The sequence below is a fragment of the Silene latifolia genome, chromosome 7, assembly GCF_048544455.1.
Source record: "Silene latifolia isolate original U9 population chromosome 7, ASM4854445v1, whole genome shotgun sequence".
NCBI lineage: Eukaryota > Viridiplantae > Streptophyta > Magnoliopsida > Caryophyllales > Caryophyllaceae > Silene > Silene latifolia.
Window position 1 is genome coordinate 98,649,135 of NC_133532.1, and position 19,269 is coordinate 98,668,403.

General features: G+C 38.5%; 1 protein-coding gene across 1 annotated transcript; it reads right to left on the reverse strand.

The window, feature by feature from the left end:
* Positions 1 to 1,181: 1,181 nt before the first annotated feature.
* Positions 1,182 to 14,478, reverse strand: LOC141590406 (uncharacterized). The gene is made up of 6 exons (XM_074411001.1): positions 13,700 to 14,478; positions 4,598 to 5,066; positions 4,205 to 4,503; positions 1,937 to 4,110; positions 1,686 to 1,846; positions 1,182 to 1,616 (listed from the first exon to the last, which is right to left on the reverse strand). The coding sequence occupies exons 1-6, from the start codon at positions 14,476 to 14,478 to the stop codon at positions 1,182 to 1,184; spliced, it is 4,317 nt and encodes a 1,438-aa protein (XP_074267102.1).
* Positions 14,479 to 19,269: the final 4,791 nt, after the last annotated feature.

The window sequence follows — 19,269 nt, forward strand, 5'->3', positions numbered from 1 at the left end:
TGGTCATTATCATAAGTTGGAGGATTTGTTGTTGTTATCGTTGTTTTGTGGTCGTTGTTGATTTGGAGATGTAAGACGGTTGGGAGACTGTCTTACGCTTAAGTCGCCTCTTGGAGCTTCCCACTTCAAAAGGGATGTGCACATTAATGGCTTGAGTTACGGAAGGACTCGTCTGGTTGAGACACAGCATCTGGCAGGGAATCCGGTTGGCTTCCGGATCCGGTACGTCTGGGCGTGTCCCGGTACCTGTTTGTGGTTGTTGGTATGTCTGGGCGTGTCCCGGTACGCGTGTGGTTGTCGGTATTCCTGGGCTTGTCCCGGTACTGTAGTGGTGGTGGTTTGATAGTATCTCATTCACATTAGTAGTCGTGTTGCATGTTCACACTTGAGTCGTGTCATCTTTTGTTTGTCTACTGAAAGTGACGTTTGTTGTGTCTGTGCTTTGTCACTTATCTATCTTTGGGTATCCAACGTTGATCCATATGATGTCCTTTAGTCATATGTGGAGCAGGTTAGACACATGTTGTTTGGATAGTACGCGGGAAACGGGACGAGCTTGATGAGTCACGAGATGTATATAGTTAGTTAGATGAGTATAGTGTTAGGTTCATATACCTATTATTAGACTCCTCTAATAGTGAACTAATTATCTTGTTAATTATATATTCTTTAGATCTAGTACATGCATAACAAAATAAAAGATTTATAAGAAAACAATGTCCCTTACATTGCTAATTTCGGTTTTATGGGCACAAGTAAGGTCTCCTACCTTCACTTGTTCTTGAGCTATGATGAGTATTAGGATGATCCTCCAAAGACCTCAAGTATAGAAGTCACTCCTCTTGATTGCACCCAAGATTATCCCTTATCCCCACTAAATAATATTTGTTAGATATTTGTTTAGTAGTTTACCTTAAAATTGATTACTAATACTCATATATTACACTAATAATATTAGTAATCTAAAAATGAACAATTTGTGAAGATTCTAAGATATTTTAGAGAGTTGTGAGAGTTGTAGAGATTTTTCATGCATAAATCAAATGATAGTAGTGTTGTTTTTTTTTTGGTGGAATGTTAGTCATATTATATCATAGTCCAAAAAAAGGACACCAATACACCATTGAGAGCACTGTTTACATCAACAACTTACAATAAAATTAAAACATAGTAAACAGCACTCAACAAATTCCTACACCATGACACCAATTCCTATCAGCTAGAGCCATTGGCCCCTGAAACACCCCCAATACACGACTCTTACAATCAGCTTGAATCTGTTGGATAAGCCTGCCAGGCTGCGTGACATATCCATCCAGTCTACAAACATTTCTACAATGCCAAATACCATATATCAAACCTGCCACAGCTGCTATGATCACCTGTCTAGCAAGAAGAGAAATTTTCTTCAGATGTAGCAACTTTTCACAACTGCAGAGCTCTGTAACATTAACCCCTAACCAGTTTGCCAATATTTGATAACAGCTCTGAGCATAAACACAGCCACTAAATAAATGCTCATGAGTCTCAGGTGCCATACCACAGATAAAGCACTCAGTAGGTACTGCCACCCCCATTTTAGTCAATCTATCAAGCGTGAGTAGCCTCTGTTGCTGCTGCAACCAGTTAGTGAAGCACCATTTTGGAATATTGAATCTGTTCTAGACAAATTTGTACCAACCTACTTTCACTGCAGTACACTGCATTAGCCATTTATACCCATCAGAAATTGTATATGCTTCATTGGTACCTCTCCGCTTTCCATTCACATAGCCATTCTTCATAGTATGTTTAACCTCACATATCTTCCTCCACGCCCAGGAACTATAAGAGGAAGGTTCATAATCTAACCAATTAGCACCTTTCAAGTAAATGGCATCAATCCATCTAATCCATAAATGGTCTTGCTTAGAGGTAATCCACTAGACCAGTTTACCAATGGCCGCAACATTCCAAATTTTGCTATCAATAAGACCCAAGCCACCAGTTTCCTTGCTCTGACAGAGTACATTCCAAGCCACCAATGGTGCCTTAGAGTATTTGTCACTGCCTTCCCACAAAAAGTTCCTGCACAGAGCCTTAATTCTATCCATAACACCAACAGGAAGAACAAAAATTTGGGACCAATAGTTATGAATGGTGGATAGAGCAGATTTCACAAGGACAAGTCTACCAGCATATGAAATCTTTCTACTATTCCATCCCCTTATCCTGCTAATCATCCTATCTACCAGGACATTACAATCCATTTTAGTCAATCTCTTATGAGAAATTTTGACCCCCAAGTACTTGAAAGGTAGATCTCCCTTCTTAAAACCAGTCCCCTGAAGAATCTTGTCAACTGTAGCAATGCTCATACCATTACTATAGAAATCAGACTTTTCTGAGTTAATGTGCAATCCAGAAGCAGAAGAGAATCTCTTAAATAGCTCCATAATAATGCAGATAGATTTAACCTCCCCTTTACAAAACAAAAGAAGATCATCTACAAACATCAGATGAGTCAACCTAAGCTTTTTACAGAGGGGATGAAAGTGAAAACCAGGAATCCAGCTGCCCATCTCCAACAACCTGCTCAAATACTCCATACAAAGGGTAAAGAGCAAAGGTGACATTGGATCACCTTGCCTCAAACCCCTACAACCTGGAAAATATCCATGTATTTGGCCATTCAGACTGATGGAATAGGAGGTCGTACTAACACATTGCATAATGAGTTTGATGAGATGAGGAGGGAAATGCATAGCATCTAACATTTGTTCCACAAAAATCCACTCAATTGAGTCATAGGCCTTCCTTAGATTTACCTTCATCAAGCACCTAGGAGAGACACTCTTCCTGGTATAAAGCCTAAAAAGGTCCTGGCTTATAAGAATATTGCCCAAAATACTTCTCCCTTTAATAAAAGCACATTGGGCAGGATTGATTATCTGAGGTAGGCACCCACTAATTCTAGTACATATGATCTTAGAGATGACCTTATATAAAGTGTTGCAGCATGCAATGGGTCTAAACTCCTTGACAGATCTAGGGTTATCCACTTTAGGAATTAAGGTATGCACAATACTATTTAGTTGCTTTAGCATCATACCAGTTGTGAAGAAGTCCTTAACAGCAAGGCACATATCATCTTTAACAGTAGACCAACTAGCCTTGAAAAAACAGCTAGTATAACCATCAGGCCCCGGAGTTTTGTCATCTGGGATATCAAATAAAGCAAGTCTGATCTCCTCCTCAGTAGGTATCTTGCATAACCCATCCCAATCTCCTTCACTAATAACCTTTCCTTGAGTGACAACATTTTTATAGAAGCAAGAAGTCTGAGCTTTGGCCCCCAACAAGGACTTGTAATAGTCTACAAAAGCCTGTAGAATATCATTAGGATCCCTACATTCCACTCCATCCATATTCTCTATTTGCAAGACCTTATTATGAATCTGCCTCTGTTTAATAGCTTGATGAAACATGTGGGTATTTGCATCCCCATCATGGACCCAAGCAAACTTAGCCTTCTGCCTAAGATAAGCAGTCCTAGCATCATCAAGCAAGTGATAGGACTCCCTGATCTGTTTCTCCTTATCCATCAACTGAGTATTAGTGATATCACCCTGCAACTGTTGTTGACAGTCCAGCAAGAGATTATATGCCACATCTGCATTTCTTTCAATGTCAGAAAATAAGTCTCTGTTAAGCTTTTTGAGAGAGGGTTTAAGAAGCTTCAGTTTCCTGACCATTCTGAACATAGGGGTACCCTGGATCTGCATCTGCCAATGCTGAGTCACAAGGGTCCCAAAATCCTCCACCTTGGTCCACATATTAAAGAATTTAAAAGGTTTCTTAGTCCCAGAGCTTCTATCACCACAAGACACAATGCAAGGACAGTGATCAAACTCTCCTTCAGGCTGGTAATGAGCAAACCAGTCAGACCAATCCTTCAACCAATCACCATTCACCAAAACCCTATCAATTCTACTGAACACCCTAGTAGCACTAGCTTGTTTGTTATTCCATGTGAAAAAAGCACCTGTGGTTTTCATATCCTGAAGACCACAATTATTCACAGCAGAAAGAAAGGGAGCCATCTCATTATCTTTAACCAGCTTCCCCAACCTCTCATTAGAAAAAAAGCACATTGTTAAAATCCCCTAAGACTAACCAGGGACCTGTCACACACAGCCTTATTAAGTCATTCCAAAGAAGTAACCTATCTTCAAGCTTATTAAAGGCATAAACAAAAGTAGAAGTAAAGGTGACACCAGATTGCAACACCTTCACCTTAGCATGGATATACTGAGATGCCATCTCTAACACCTCAAGATCAACTTTCCTACCCTTCCAAAGAATCCAAATTCGACCCCCAGGATGCATACTTGTATTTGTAACATACTTCCACCCATAGCAAACATTATTAGTAACTTTATTTAGAGATCCAGGTTTCACTCTGGTCTCAAGGAGTCCAAATAGATCTACATCATTATGATGCAGAAACCATTTGATATTTTTCTGTTTAGGAACACTATTCAGACCCCTCACATTCCATACTCCTAGTCTAATCATTAGGGGATATAATCTCCCCTTCACCCCCTCCTTTATCAACCATTTCATTAGTTTTCTCAGCTTCAGCCAGCTCAGTATTAAAGGTAGTATTGAACTCAGTATCCTGTCCTGAAACCACCCTAGTCTCATGCCTAGTCAGTTTAGTTATCACTCTGGCAGGAGTGTAGATAGGACCATGACTAGGAGCCGGGGTGACTACAAGAGTAGCTACCACCACAGGATTAGGCTTCTCCTTCACCAAAAGAGGATACTCTTTAAGATCCACAGGAGCTGCAGTACCCACTGTCTTTGGTTTCCAGACTTGCTTCATAGGCTGAGCCACAGCAGGTCTCCTAGTATCTAGGGCCTTCCTTCTGCAATTCTGAGTGTTATGTCCAATACCTTTACATTTCTGACATGTAATAGGCAACCAATCATATTCAACAGCTACATGCACTTCAGAGCCTACTTCATCCTCAAAAATGATCTGGTTAGGGAAATTCTGATCTATTTCAACTTCCACCATCAATCTAGCAAAACCCAGCAGAGATTTCTCCAATGTAAGATCATCAATTCTGATAAACCTACCCACTAATGTAATACCCCGTATTTTATATAATATAATTAATTAAACGGATATTATTATATATAAATATTATATATATTATTTTACTAATTATGTCGGGATAATAGTTGAGTCGAGTTAATTGTTTAGTCGTGTTGATATCGTAAAAGCGAGTTGTTGCTTAAGTTATTTGAGACGGGTTTATATGGTATTCGAGACGTGAGCTAAACCTTTTACCCTCGACCCATTTGGGTTTACCCAATATCATGTTTAACCCAATTAACCCAACACCCAACATCTTTCTCTAACCTAAGTTTTAACCTAATTTTACCCTAGCAACACCTCAACCCGCCTCCCTCCTTCACCAACACCAAAACATCTGATTTCGAGCATAGAGAGGGAGAGAGAGTGGCCGTGGGTGTTGTCAGCGAAGCAAGGAAGAGATAGGGACTGTTGTCGACGGCCGTGGGTGGCCCTGGTGGCGGTTGTGGTGGCGGAAACAGGTAAGAGTCAACCCCTTTCCTCTGTTTTCGGTTTTTACGTCGAGTTGTTTGTGGTTGTTTCGTGTCTTATAGGGGTGTTGATGGTGGTTGTTACCAGGGTAAGGGAGTAGGGTGGTTGGTGACGAGTGTTGTGGTGGTGGTTAGGGTGGTTATGGGTGGTGGTTGTGGCTGTGCAAGGCGGCATCGACATGGGGGTAGCAATCGGGTTTAAGCAGCGGTTTTAAGGTGTTTTAGATGGTTAGCCTTGGGGTGGTGCCACCGTCGACTAGGGGGAGGTCGACAAGGTGGTGCTAGGTGGTCGGTGTTCGTGGGCTGACGGCGAACAGAGGCATGGTGGTTTGGCAGGGGTTAAGTAACAGTTGCGGTGGTGGGAGTCGTGGAAGCGGTGGCATTTGTTTGGGGGAGGCTCGGTGATGAACCACGATCGTTGCCGCCCTGGTTCGACTCGGCGGCAATGACCAGTGGTGGTGGTCGTTGGTGGTGGGGTTGAAGTGGGTGTTGGGGCTGGTGGTCGACAAGGCCTTGTGGTGGCCGGTGGTGGTGCGTGGGTGAGAGTGAAGGGGTACTATTTGTTTTGGTTGTTGAATCGGGTTTTTATTAATTTGAATCGTTATAATTCGTAATGGGTCGCATTCATAATTTATTTAATTAATTCCCGAGTGTATTAAAATAATTAAAGACGGGTTTAAGTTGGGTTGTGAGTTGTTTTATGTTTGAGTCGGGTTTTCTTAAAACGTTTAATTCGTTCAATATTTTATTTATCATGTTAGTTATTTAATTTAATTCCCGAGTCTCCTAAATAATTAATTAATGTAATTCCCGAATTATTTAATATAATTAGAAATGGATTTTGAGTCGGGTTTGTTAGAAGAGAAAAGTTTCTATATCGGGAAAGTTTCTATTTTTGGTAAATTTCTATTTTGGGAACGAGAATAGTTAAGTAATCAATTATCATTTATTTACCTTTCAGAGGGCGAATTGTTGTGGAAATATTACTGAGCACCCGACTATTTGACTGCAGATCTGAGGTAGGGAAATACACTTGACTTACCGGTATTGGTAAATTGTGTTGAGTTGTTGTGTTACATGTGACCGAGCTGTGATCAATGACTTGTGCGTGGTTGTAATTTATGTTATGATTCATACACTGGAGTGTGGTTGACTGAACTGTTCGTGTTGATTATGTTATTTCATTATTTTGATAACTGGCATGATTTCATTCATTGGTATACATATCATGTTGCATTGATTACTGTTGAGCATTTCATCTGCATTGGAGTTGGAGGATGGTGTGGTGGTGACGATGATGAGATATGAGGTGATGTTGTGATAAGGCCCAGTGGTTCTGCGGGACTTGCCCTGGTGTCCTCCTGCTGGCGGGCGGATCGACTACGGTCGATATATATAGTTGGGGATCGGTATGGTTTGGCGTCGTGCGGGGTTGTGTGTGATGAGTTGAGATGGAGATGGAGGTGACGGAGTATCATGCATATCATATTTACTGTTTTATTGTTTTCCCTACTCAACCTCGTGGTTGACCCTGTGTATTCGTGAACACCTGTGATGAACCGTTTTATGGGGAGCAGACTTGACAGGTTTATATGAGATAGGACGGGAGCTGGATGGGCGTGAGACACTGGATCAGAGGACATAGTAGTTAGGTCATTATTTAGAAGACTTCCACTTCCATTTATGTAGTTCTTTATAGTTGTTGTAAAAGAAGTTGTAATAATTAAGTTAAAGTATTTGTATAAGTTGCCTTGGAGTTTAATTTGTTATTCACTACCTCGGGGAAACCGAGATGGTAAACGATTCGGTTTATTAGGGAATGTCTTGCCAAAGGCTCCTTCATAAATCGGGGTGTTACAAAGTGGTATCAGAGCGAACGATCCTCGGGCCTAAACCAATGAACCTAATGAACGTAGGATTTGTCTAAATAAAATGAACCCCGGGAATAAAGCGCTAGGAGCTCACAGTGCGGTTAAGAAGGCGCCCTTAATGCGTGCTCTTTTGCCCTCTCAGTTTTGAACCAGGCAACCCAAGAGAAAACGAGTGAATGGGGTAGTTAGGAGGAAAACCTTGGATATAAGCGAGTTGATGTATACCTTGAGACCTAGTGCTGAAATTATGATATTTATCTGGATGGATGTGAATGACGTGTTGATAGTGCTATTATGTCTGGTAATATGTGGTTATGTGATCCCAAAGCCATGCTAGTATAGTATCGTGATAGTAATGAGAGACACCATTGAATTGCTTGTTTCTAGTCGTAGCAATTGTGATTGGATGTAAGGGGTAGGTCGGGAGGCGAAGGGACTTCTATGGGATAGATGTTTACGTAAATACAAAAGGGTGAGATTTAAGTTAGGATGAGTTAGTATCGATAGTATGGTTGTAAGAGCTTGGAACATGGAAAATGAATGATTTAGTGTTGGAATCCGTTTTGTTTGACTTTACTCTGTAATTGATCTTGCTGTCATTTCCTTCCTGTTAATTTCCTACGGATGAAAATTTTATGAGAAATAGCCTCGTGAGTTAGTGTTCTTTTGGCGTTGGTTTCATGCTTATAGGGTATACGGATTAAGAGTAATAAATGTTTTAGTGGGCTGTGGTCGGGAAGTTCCTGTGCAGTGATGTTTTGACCAACGTTTTTGTAAAAATCCTTATCTAATTTGTGTAAATGATTTTTGCATAATTCCAACTCCATTGGCTAGAGGTTTCGCACACGTTTTCAAATTGATAAGCCACGAAAATTCTTGATGTCTCTATATTAAATGGTACGTTTTGCAAACTGACCCAAGTTTCGAACCAATTGCCGTCACATACTTATTTAGAACAACTGAGTTGTGAAATGCTTTAAAAATGAAATCCTTGTGCTTTAGACATAATTCTTTTTCCCCTGTGTTTTTAACTCTCGGTAGGTTATAAAAAGTAATCTAACTCAAGTATTCGTTGGACGGTTATTTATTTGGGATTTTTGAAAGTTACAACGTGAGTCATGACCTGTAAAATGTGCGTTCTATGCTAAGTTTTCACACAGTTGTTCGATTAATTCATGAGCCTTAGTAAGGTGAAATTATAATGTTTTATATGATGATAGTAGCACGCATGTTCAGTAGTTATATATCTTAACAAGTGAAAAAAAAAAAAAAAACTAAAACTTAGTTGGTAACATTGTTGGCATGATAGCATGAGTAAAATTGGATAGCTTAATTTGATTCTTAATCGAGGGTGAAATGTTTGTACGAGTCCAGTTGTTTGCATATTTTGTGGCATGTTGTAATACCTCTGTGGTTCATCATATTCGTATAGTGGTCGGGTATACATAAACATAAAACCATATTATCATATCTTGGTAAGTTTGGTGGCGTTAAATGTCCTAATGTACTCGCATGAATATTTACAATAATGATGTTAAATATTTTACACAGGAACGGTAGTAATGGTTATGTCTAAATGTTTACATTTGTATGATAGTAATGAGTATGTCTAAATGTTCACACATGTAGGATGCATCTAAGTCCTAATGTCTTTCATATGAGTTGTGTTCCAATAGTTATATTTATTACCTTCATCACATTAAATTATTTCAGTTGGACCAAAAACTATAACATGATAATAAACAATGTTGTAATTCCTTATTGAATATGTTCGTTAATACAATGTCGTAAAGCACTAAAGTGATTCTTGCAAATGCATGGGTATGATATAAAGGAAACTGTTTGATATAACACGACAATTGGCATATTTATATCCTCGAGTCGTTACTATCAATTATATTAAAATAAAGATTGTTATGATAACTATGTTGACAATTATAATAGGATAATCCTTTGATGATTCACATGATATGCTTTGGTTTAGATGATAGTCGATATAGTTACATCTAATTGAGTCTACAAGTTGCCCAAGTATTTAAGTCGTGCAAATCAGTGAAGTTTCCAAGTTGCTAATCTTTTACTATAGCTAGAATTCTACAAAGTATACGATGGTGAATGTATGTTTAAACTAATTATGCGATATCGGTTGTTTTGCTGAAAATGAGTGGTACTAAGTTGCTGGACACAATTGAACGATATGGTTGCTATGATGTCAAGCACATGTGTGATATGGAAGTAGTGTTGTGTTGGCATGGATCATATGCGGTTACTTTTATTAGCGAATAGGTTTCAGAAGTTATATCAAGCAAATTGGCCAATTCGTGTTGTATGTCTGATGAGTAAAAAGGTTTTGATTACGTGTTATGTTTTCTATGGTTTCGAGGTGTTTAAGTAATGCTCATGTACCGCATATTTTAATACTCCTGGTGATTTATTAGTAGCAGATTGTTCAATTATTCGGAATTGGTAACAGTTTTGACTTGGGAGTGGAATTTGGTGGAATCAATGTAGATTGTATGCTGGTTACATGTATTCTTGCAGTTGATATTTCTAAAATGATTGTTCTCTGGTAGATAATGCGAATTGTGATGATCTTGAATTGACCAAAACCCTGGTATTACAACAGTTACCCTGAAAACTTGTCATATATCTTCCGCACACTTAAACCTCGAGGATGAATCCCTCGTCTTAACACCCTTGTGTCTAAATTTGTTAACCTTCCATTTTGTAGGATGGATCCCTACAATGTACACCCGCAAGACTGTTACATGTCACTTGATGCTGACTTTAATGAGCATTGTGAGAGACTTTGCACTGCCATGGACATGTATGGCCATAATGGACACCCTGAGTATTTAACTAATACTCAGTTAAGAGCGTATACCCTTATCGATTCTATTCCTGACTCTGGCATACTAAAGGACAGCAAACGATTTTATATGAGAGAGTTGACCACCCATTGCATGAGGCTTTTCCGTGACCCCAATTACTGCGGCGGGGCCAAATACCCGCCCGAGCATACCTTTGACTTCATAGCAGGCGACCTGAGACACGAATTTTACGCTAATGTACCTGATGCCGAAAGTACGACGGAACCACCCATGCCGACTTCGGGAAGATGTGAACAGAAAGGGAATGACATAGAAGTCACCGTAACAGAGGAAGTGCGACCTAAGGACCGTTAGGTTAGGGCTAGTAACACCATGGTCGGTCTGTTGTGAAACCGTGTAAACCTTTGGTTCCTTCTTGTTGTTCTTTTAGTTCGATGTTGTGTTTTAAGTCAAGCATGAACTAAGTAATAAGTGATACTTGTTGACAATCAGTTAATCCCATAATAAAACCTTGTTTTCGACGTTAATGTTTCTGCGCAATCTTTTATCACGTGTTCTTTTCTATTACATCTTTGTTGATGTGTTTTGTTACATTGGAATATGAAAGTTGAGAAGAGGTTACGAGACGTAACCATGTTTTTAGTTGGGTAGGATTGTAAAATCTTAAGGTTTATGTTCCACTTGTGTATAGATTGTGGTTTTGATCAAGTTGTAGATCGTAGTTGTCCAGCCGATGTTTTTTGATGTTTCGTTGCGTGGTACCCATACAAATGAGTCCTCTATGTTGTGTAATTAAAGCGCTCTTTGTTATGGTGCTCGATAGTTTGCATGAGTTCATGAGTGGTGAAGGGTTTGCATGAAGTAAGTTCCGGGACGTAACTTTCTTTTTAGGAGGGTAGAATGTAACATTCCGTAATTGTTATGTTAATTGGTGTGTCAAAAGTGTGTGTTAACCGAGTTAGAATTTCGTGACGTCCGTAAGTACGATATACAATACCCTTCTGTTGTTTGAGTATGAGAGCGAACTTCGGGACGAAGTTCATTTTAAGGGGGGAAGACTGTAATACCCCGTATTTTATATAATATAATTAATTAAACGGATATTATTATATATAAATATTATATATATTATTTTACTAATTATGTCGGGATAATAGTTGAGTCGAGTTAATTGTTTAGTCGTGTTGATATCGTAAAAGCGAGTTGTTGCTTAAGTTATTTGAGACGGGTTTATATGGTATTCGAGACGTGAGCTAAACCTTTTACCCTCGACCCATTTGGGTTTACCCAATATCATGTTTAACCCAATTAACCCAACACCCAACATCTTTCTCTAACCTAAGTTTTAACCTAATTTTACCCTAGCAACACCTCAACCCGCCTCCCTCCTTCACCAACACCAAAACATCTGTTTTCGAGCATAGAGAGGGAGAGAGAGTGGCCGTGGGTGTTGTCAGCGAAGCAAGGAAGAGATAGGGACTGTTGTCGACGGCCGTGGGTGGCCCTGGTGGCGGTTGTGGTGGCGGAAACAGGTAAGAGTCAACCCCTTTCCTCTGTTTTCAGTTTTCTGTCGAGTTGTTTGTGGTTGTTTCGTGTCTTATAGGGGTGTTGATGGTGGTTGTTACCAGGGTAAGGGAGTAGGGTGGTTGGTGACGAGTGTTGTGGTGGTGGTTAGGGTGGTTATGGGTGGTGGTTGTGGCTGTGCAAGGCGGCATCGACATGGGGGTAGCAATCGGGTTTAAGCAGCGGTTTTAAGGTGTTTTAGATGGTTAGCCTTGGGGTGGTGCCACCGTCGACTAGGGGGAGGTCGACAAGGTGGTGCTAGGTGGTCGGTGTTCGTGGGGCTGAAAACAGGAGGCATGGTGGTTTGGCGGGGGTTAAAATGATTGCGGTGGTGGGAGTCGTGGAAGCGTGGCATTTGGGGAGGCTCGGTGATGAACCACGAAAATCCAGCTCGGGTTCGACTCGCAGGGCAAATGATCAGGCTGGTGGTGGTCGTTGGTGGTGGGGTTGAAGTGGGTGTTGGGGCTGGTGGTCGACAAGGCCTTGTGGTGGCCGGTGGTGGTGCGTGGGTGAGAGTGAAGGGGTACGGGCTGTTTTGGTTGTTGAAACGGGTTTTTATTAATTTGAATCGTTATAATTCGTAATGGGTCGCATTCATAATTTATTTAATTAATTCCCGAGTGTATTAAAATAATTAAAGACGGGTTTAAGTTGGGTTGTGAGTTGTTTTATGTTTGAGTCGGGTTTTCTTAAAACGTTTAATTCGTTCAATATTTTATTTATCATGTTAGTTATTTAATTTAATTCCCGAGTCTCCTAAATAATTAATTAATGTAATTCCCGAATTATTTAATATAATTAGAAATGGATTTTGAGTCGGGTTTGTTAGAAGAGAAAAGTTTCTATATCGGGAAAGTTTCTATTTTTGGTAAATTTCTATTTTGGGAACGAGAATAGTTAAGTAATCAATTATCATTTATTTACCTTTAGGAGGGCGAATTGTTGTGGAAATATTACCGAGCACCCGACTATTTGATCTAGATTCCGAGGTAGGGAAATACACTTGACTTACGGTATTGGTAAATTGTGTTGAGTTGTTGTGTTACATGTGACCGATCTGTGATCAATGACTTGTGCGTGGTTGTAATTTATGTTATGATTCATACACTGGAGTGTGGTTGACTGAACTGTTCGTGTTGATTATGTTATTTCATTATTTTGATAACTGGCATGATTTCATTCATTGGTATACATATCATGTTGCATTGATTACTGTTGAGCATTTCATCTGCATTGGAGTTGGAGGATGGTGTGGTGGTGACGATGATGAGATATGATGTGATGTTGTGATAAGGCCCAGGCGGGTTCTGCAGGACTTGCCCTCGGTGTCCTCCGGCTGCGAGCGGGCGATCGACTACGGTCGATATATATAGTCTACCGGGATCGGTATGGTACGGGCGTCTTGGGTTGTGTGTGATGAGTTGAGATGGAGATGGAGGTGACGGAGTATCATGCATATCATATTTCATTGTTTTATTGTTTTCCCTACTCAACCTCGTGGTTGACCCTGTGTATTCGTGAACACCGGTGATGAACCGTTTTATGGGAGCAGACTTGACTGGGTTTATATGAGATAGGACGGAGCTGGATGGGCGTGAGACACTGGATCGAGAGGACATAGTAGTTAGGTCATTATTTAGAAGACTTCCACTTCCATTTATGTAGTTCTTTATAGTTGTTGTAAAAGAAGTTGTAATAATTAAGTTAAAGTATTTGTATAAGTTGCCTTGGAGTTTAATTTGTTATTCACTACCTCGGGGAACCGAGATGGTAACAGTTCGGTTTATTAGGGAATGTCTTGCCAAAGGCTCCTTCATAAACCGGGGTGTTACAACTAATCCTGCCAATTTCTCTAGACATTTAGCACCCCAAAATTTAAGATCCAAACCAACCAGTTTAACCCAAATAGGCACCTTCTTAACAGAGACTTTGGAAATTCTAACTGTAGGATCCCAGGGTTTGACAATTAAGGGTTTTCCATCAAATAAAAACATACCATTAGCCAATACAAGTTTGTGATGCTCAGATTTGGCAAATCTTACCACAAATAATCCATTTGGCAAGAAAGAGATCTGGGTAATGTCATAAGCAGACCAAATTCGTCTTAGAAAATTATCAAGCACTTCTCGAGGCGGGTTCGCACCCATGACATAACCATAAATCGCCAAATTCCAGTACGCAATCTCGTCCTTGACATCATCCACAGAGAGCTTCAAACGAGGACTAGAAGGACCCCCCAAATCACCTTCTTCAGCAATAGGTTCCAGACGAGCCACAGCAGAGCAGGTCTTTGAGGACGCCGAAACCTCACGCCAATCCTTAGGATCATCAGAAAGTACCAGTCTCTCAGCAAGTACAGTATCTCCTTTCTCCGTTACCGCATCATCAACAGCCGTTTTTGCAGATGCTATGTCTACATCAATTGTTTCAACATGAACATTCTCACCAGTAGGTTTATTATTACTAGACGTATTTTTTGTATGATTATTAGATTTAGTACTACTATTATTGGTGTTAATAGTTGATGAATTATTATTTTTAGTTGTAGTTTTTGTAGAATTTGCAGTAGAATGATGAAGATTGCTAACTTTCCGTGCCATTGCTCAGAAATCGTGACCTAGAATTCAGAGAATATTCTCTCTCTAAATTCCTCTCTCATCATTCTCTAAATGATAGTAGTGTTGTATATGTGATAAGAGAACAAAACTCTCTTAAAAGAGAGTGTAGAAAACCGGTGGAGGCCAAGGGGCTTAATGCCAAAATGGAATCTACTTTATCCTTTTTCTCTTATCAAAATATGTAGGTGTGTAAGGCTACATTATGTAGGTGTTATTATTTAAACATTATCACATAAAATAATATCATCCGCTAACACCTTCCACCACCCAATATTTCGGTCCATTTATGTAAAATGGACTACCATTTTATTTTTGTCAATTTGTTATCTGTCACACAATATGTCACATGTAGTATGTTACATGTTATTAATTAATTTAATACATATTTATCACATAAATATCATTTTACGAATTAATTAAATTACATACAACAAATTGACTAGTGATACTTGATCATACAAATAAAATGGGTCATAAAAATATAATTCACAACATCTTGTAATTATAATTAACCATTCATTCTTATCTCTATTGTTTCTCAAACAATAATCAAATTTAGTAATAAAGCCTTTTTATTACTAAAATGAATCTTATTTAATCCCATTATAATAAGATATAAATATTCTCTCTCACAAATTGAATTGTTCAATTTTAAGAAATTGATTAACTTGTATCGTCATACAATTAATCAACTTAACAGATAAGGGCATCATCCTTTAGGTGTGACCTTAAGGTATCAACTGACCACCACCGTCCCACGACAGTAACGTCAAATTCTAGCAAGCCAATCGTTACCGATTAATGTTGATCAGTTGACTATATAATTGAATCATCCCTTACGTATTCTTTATATGAGATTTAATAATGATATTTAAATCTTGTGATCACACTATTGTTGAGGACACATTTCCCAATAATCTCCCACTTGTCCTCGACAAGTGTGCGTCACCAATTCTCTTTTCCTATTACAATCTCCCACTCAATGCAAGGTGTCTTGCAGGTCGTACTTACATTTGATCATATCTTAAGTGGTTTTCTTGATTTGGAGATTAACTGTCTGACCGGAATTATCTATCATAGATGCCTTTCGAGTGTGACCACGCATTTCCAGTTAACTACTCCTCGAGTGGCCTTGAGATTTCAAACAACCTTGACAAGGGGTGGACAATTCCTATCGCCCTATTCCCTTCGTTCAGCCACAGTCCATCATAACCCAAAATATACCCAGTTTGACCTCATTTACGAAATCGTAGAGTATAAATCAAAGCTAATCAAAAGTTGTGCCAACTTGGGCGAATAATCTCTAGTCAAAAGAATTGACTCATAAGAATACTATAGTAGCTCTTCCCACGACCAGGCTATATGAATTACCAGAACTCTATAAGCGGTCACTGACCGACAGAGTGTCCCATACAGTCTGCCTATGTGATCGACTAGTCATCCCATATGACTCTATGGCACTTGAACTTGCCATCAATCGCATCACACTCTAGTCACTTCGAGACGTCACCTCATATAAGTAACTAGGGGCGAATACCATGTTAATCCAGTTCACTTTAATGGGGTTCAATTTGTCTCTACAACCCATTCGGATACGACAAGGTAGTGGGTGAGTTTAATGAAACTTAAACGATAAATGCGATTATCACATATGAATAGTCAATACACTATTACTACTTCATATTCTATAATCTTTAGTGTATTATTAACACTAGTTAAAATGCAATACAAGCTTGGCAAGTGGATACACCCGATATCCATATATTCCAACTTTATTAATTACTATTTCCTTCCATTCAATGTCATCTCTAATGACATGAATTCATTTATCATTTGTTGAGGGATTCACCCTTAATCCATACATTGACGATTTTATCACAATTTTACTTAGATTCCTTTTGTAGAATTTGCAATGCGCGAAACTAAAACACTTTTCTTAGTTTCTTACTCCTTCGTCAATAACATTAGCTTAGGATTTCATCAAAACCTTTTAAGCTTGGAAACTAAAGTTTGTGCAACCCTTCAACACCTAACTTAGTTTATCATCCAAACATGTGAATGAATCCTTAACTCTTCTCAAGAATCTCAAGGATGTTCTTTAAGGCTCTCACAAGCCATATGATGGGAATTATCTTGTTATTAACTTATAATGCCCTAGGCATATGTTTCATCACAGCACGTGCGTCTGTTGGCATACATAATCGTTCTAATGGCGGAAACATTAGCAATCAATTTCATGTAATCAACAACTTAATGGGTTCAGTGAACGACTATGATTCCATCATAGTAATTCCACTTTCATCATCATGAATAAGCCATTCAACCTTGTTGATGTTACAACAGATACGAAAGATCTTATCCTCATAAGACTCTCAACTCTATCCCAATATACTCTCACATAAATTCGGTATTCTAAAGTATATTACACCTTTTCCTAGTCTCCCAATCACTCTTGGCAGAAGAGAGAATTGGTACATTATTCTCAATAAGTAATATTTCTTCAATATATAAGACATGGAAAAATGATTCTGGCTCCCACTTAACTTCATGTATAATCTTGATTCTTCAATCATGTGAATGAAACAATTCACTATTATCACATGAACGAAAAGTATAATCCTTTAATGCTTGCTTAAGACCATTCTAGGTTCATTTAAGAAAGCTACGCATAAGATGTTAGGATTCTTAGATCTTCATCTAAGTTTTTGTGTTTCAAACACTTCCTTCTCTAAATTCCCATTTTAGAAAAGCGAATATAAATTTTATTTGCCATTCTTCATTAAAATGAAATGCGGCAATTCCTAACATAATTAATCTTGATCAACATCTTCATGTCAATCTTATGCATTTGAGTACTCTGAAGCTTTATTTACCTTTAAAGAGACCCACGCCTTAAAGTAAATCTACTCTTGAGTAACAATTTTCGGATTGTAATGCTTTGGCTCGTATGTAAGAAGGTCATGATACTATTACTTTCACAAAGTAATATTTTTAAACAATAAGACATGTGCGATAAACTCCCACTGAACTATACTTCCATTCTATCTTCATAGACTATAGTTCAATACCAACTCCCACTCTATAATTCTATTACTTTCACAAAGTAATATTTCAACTATAAGAGATGTTTGTGACTATTCGTACTACTCCCACTCTATCTCTCAGAAATACATCTATCTTTTTGAGAGATAGCTTTGTGAGTTACAAACATATATATTTAACGGAGTATTAGGAGTTTATCTAAACTATGTATTAGCTTTCAAAAGGCCATCCCAAACATGGCAGCTTGATACATGTAATATGGCAGTCTGATCCATGTGATTTGGTTTAATAGACTCTCTATTTCAGGTATCTCATGGTTGACCATCCGTTTAGAATTACTTGTCCGTTTTGGATTGCAAATTCCCAAAATTGAGTTTAACAACTCAAACCGACTCATATTAGTTTGATCTTATGGGTAGTGACACTAGGTCATAATCCATCTTTAATAAATCAAATTTATTACTTAGATCTTTGCTACTACGATCGGATCGTAATGCTTTCGTCTTTTCTTCAATTGGTTCTTTACACCATTTAGAAATTTCTTAAATTTCTCAAATGCTTCGCTTTATATTTGATTAAGTAAATATATACCCATATCTACTTAAATCATCGATAAAAGTGACGAAGTAGTCATAAATCGCCTTGCGGTGATGCATATTTAGAACACATACATCGACATGTATTAGTCCCAACAAATCACTTGCTCGTGTTCCTTTACCACTAAAGGAAGTGCAAATCATTTTGCGAAGTAGACAAGATTCACATATTCCATATGATTAAAAATCAAATGGTTCAATAAACCTAGTCGACACTAGCCTTTAATGCGTTTCTCTTTTACGTAACCAAATTGAAAAATCAAATGTACAAATCATTTGGATTACTAGTTATGAGTCTTTTTGATCGTATTATGTAGATATAATTGCTTGAGTTGGAGGTGTCTAAAACTTGTATATCATAAAGATAAGTGACATGGCTCACATCCATGTCTATTTTCAATAAAATACAACAATTGTCTTTGATGACAAAATATAAATCCTTTCATGTCTCACATAGAAATGGAAATAATGTTTTAGACTAAGTGGGTACATAATAACAATTATGTAAATTATAACTCAAAGCTATTAGCAAAAACAAGTACATAAGTCCCTCTTGAAGTGGCGGCTACCCTAGCTCCATTTCCTTGTCGGAGATTCATATCACTCTTTTTTAGCTTTTCCACATTTCCAAGTCCCACTTGGAGTAACAAGCCCAACTTTGATATCTTCCAAATACTTGGGGCAATTTCTCCTCCAATGGCCCATGACATTACAATAATGACATTCCTCATAGGATTTGGCACCCTTCTTGGTCTTGGTCTTGGTAGTCCCACTATCCATTTCCAATTTATAATCAGGTTTGAGTTTTTCGCCTATTTTTGCCTTCCCATTATTAATACCAACACTCCTTTCATTTGCAAGGACACTCTTGCTAGAACTCCCACTCAATTTGATATTTCTCTTTATTTCTTCAAACAAGGATGCCTTGGGTTTTGTAAGTTTTTCTTCACAAGATTTTCTTTCCAAGGTAGTGGGCAATAATATTGGAGTGGGTGGAGTTGAGGTGGTAAAGAAGAAAAATTTCCATCATGACCAATACCAACGCGTAATTCTCTAATTGTATCATTGTCATACTCGGAGCATTTTTCATCAAATGATTGGAGCCATGTTTCAACGGTGATTGGTGTAGGAGTAT

Excerpts from the sequence above, each read along its gene's own strand:
- LOC141590406 (XM_074411001.1), bottom strand. The coding sequence starts at position 14,478 with ATGGCACGGAAAGTTAGCAATCTTCATCATTCTACTGCAAATTCTACA. Across the intron at positions 4,504-4,597 it reads CTGAGAAAACTAATGAAATG|AAAAATATCAAATGGTTTCT; the intron begins GTTGATAAAGGA and ends GTTCCTAAACAG. Across the intron at positions 1,617-1,685 it reads TGCAGTGTACTGCAGTGAAA|CAGCAACAGAGGCTACTCAC; the intron begins GTAGGTTGGTAC and ends AACTGGTTGCAG.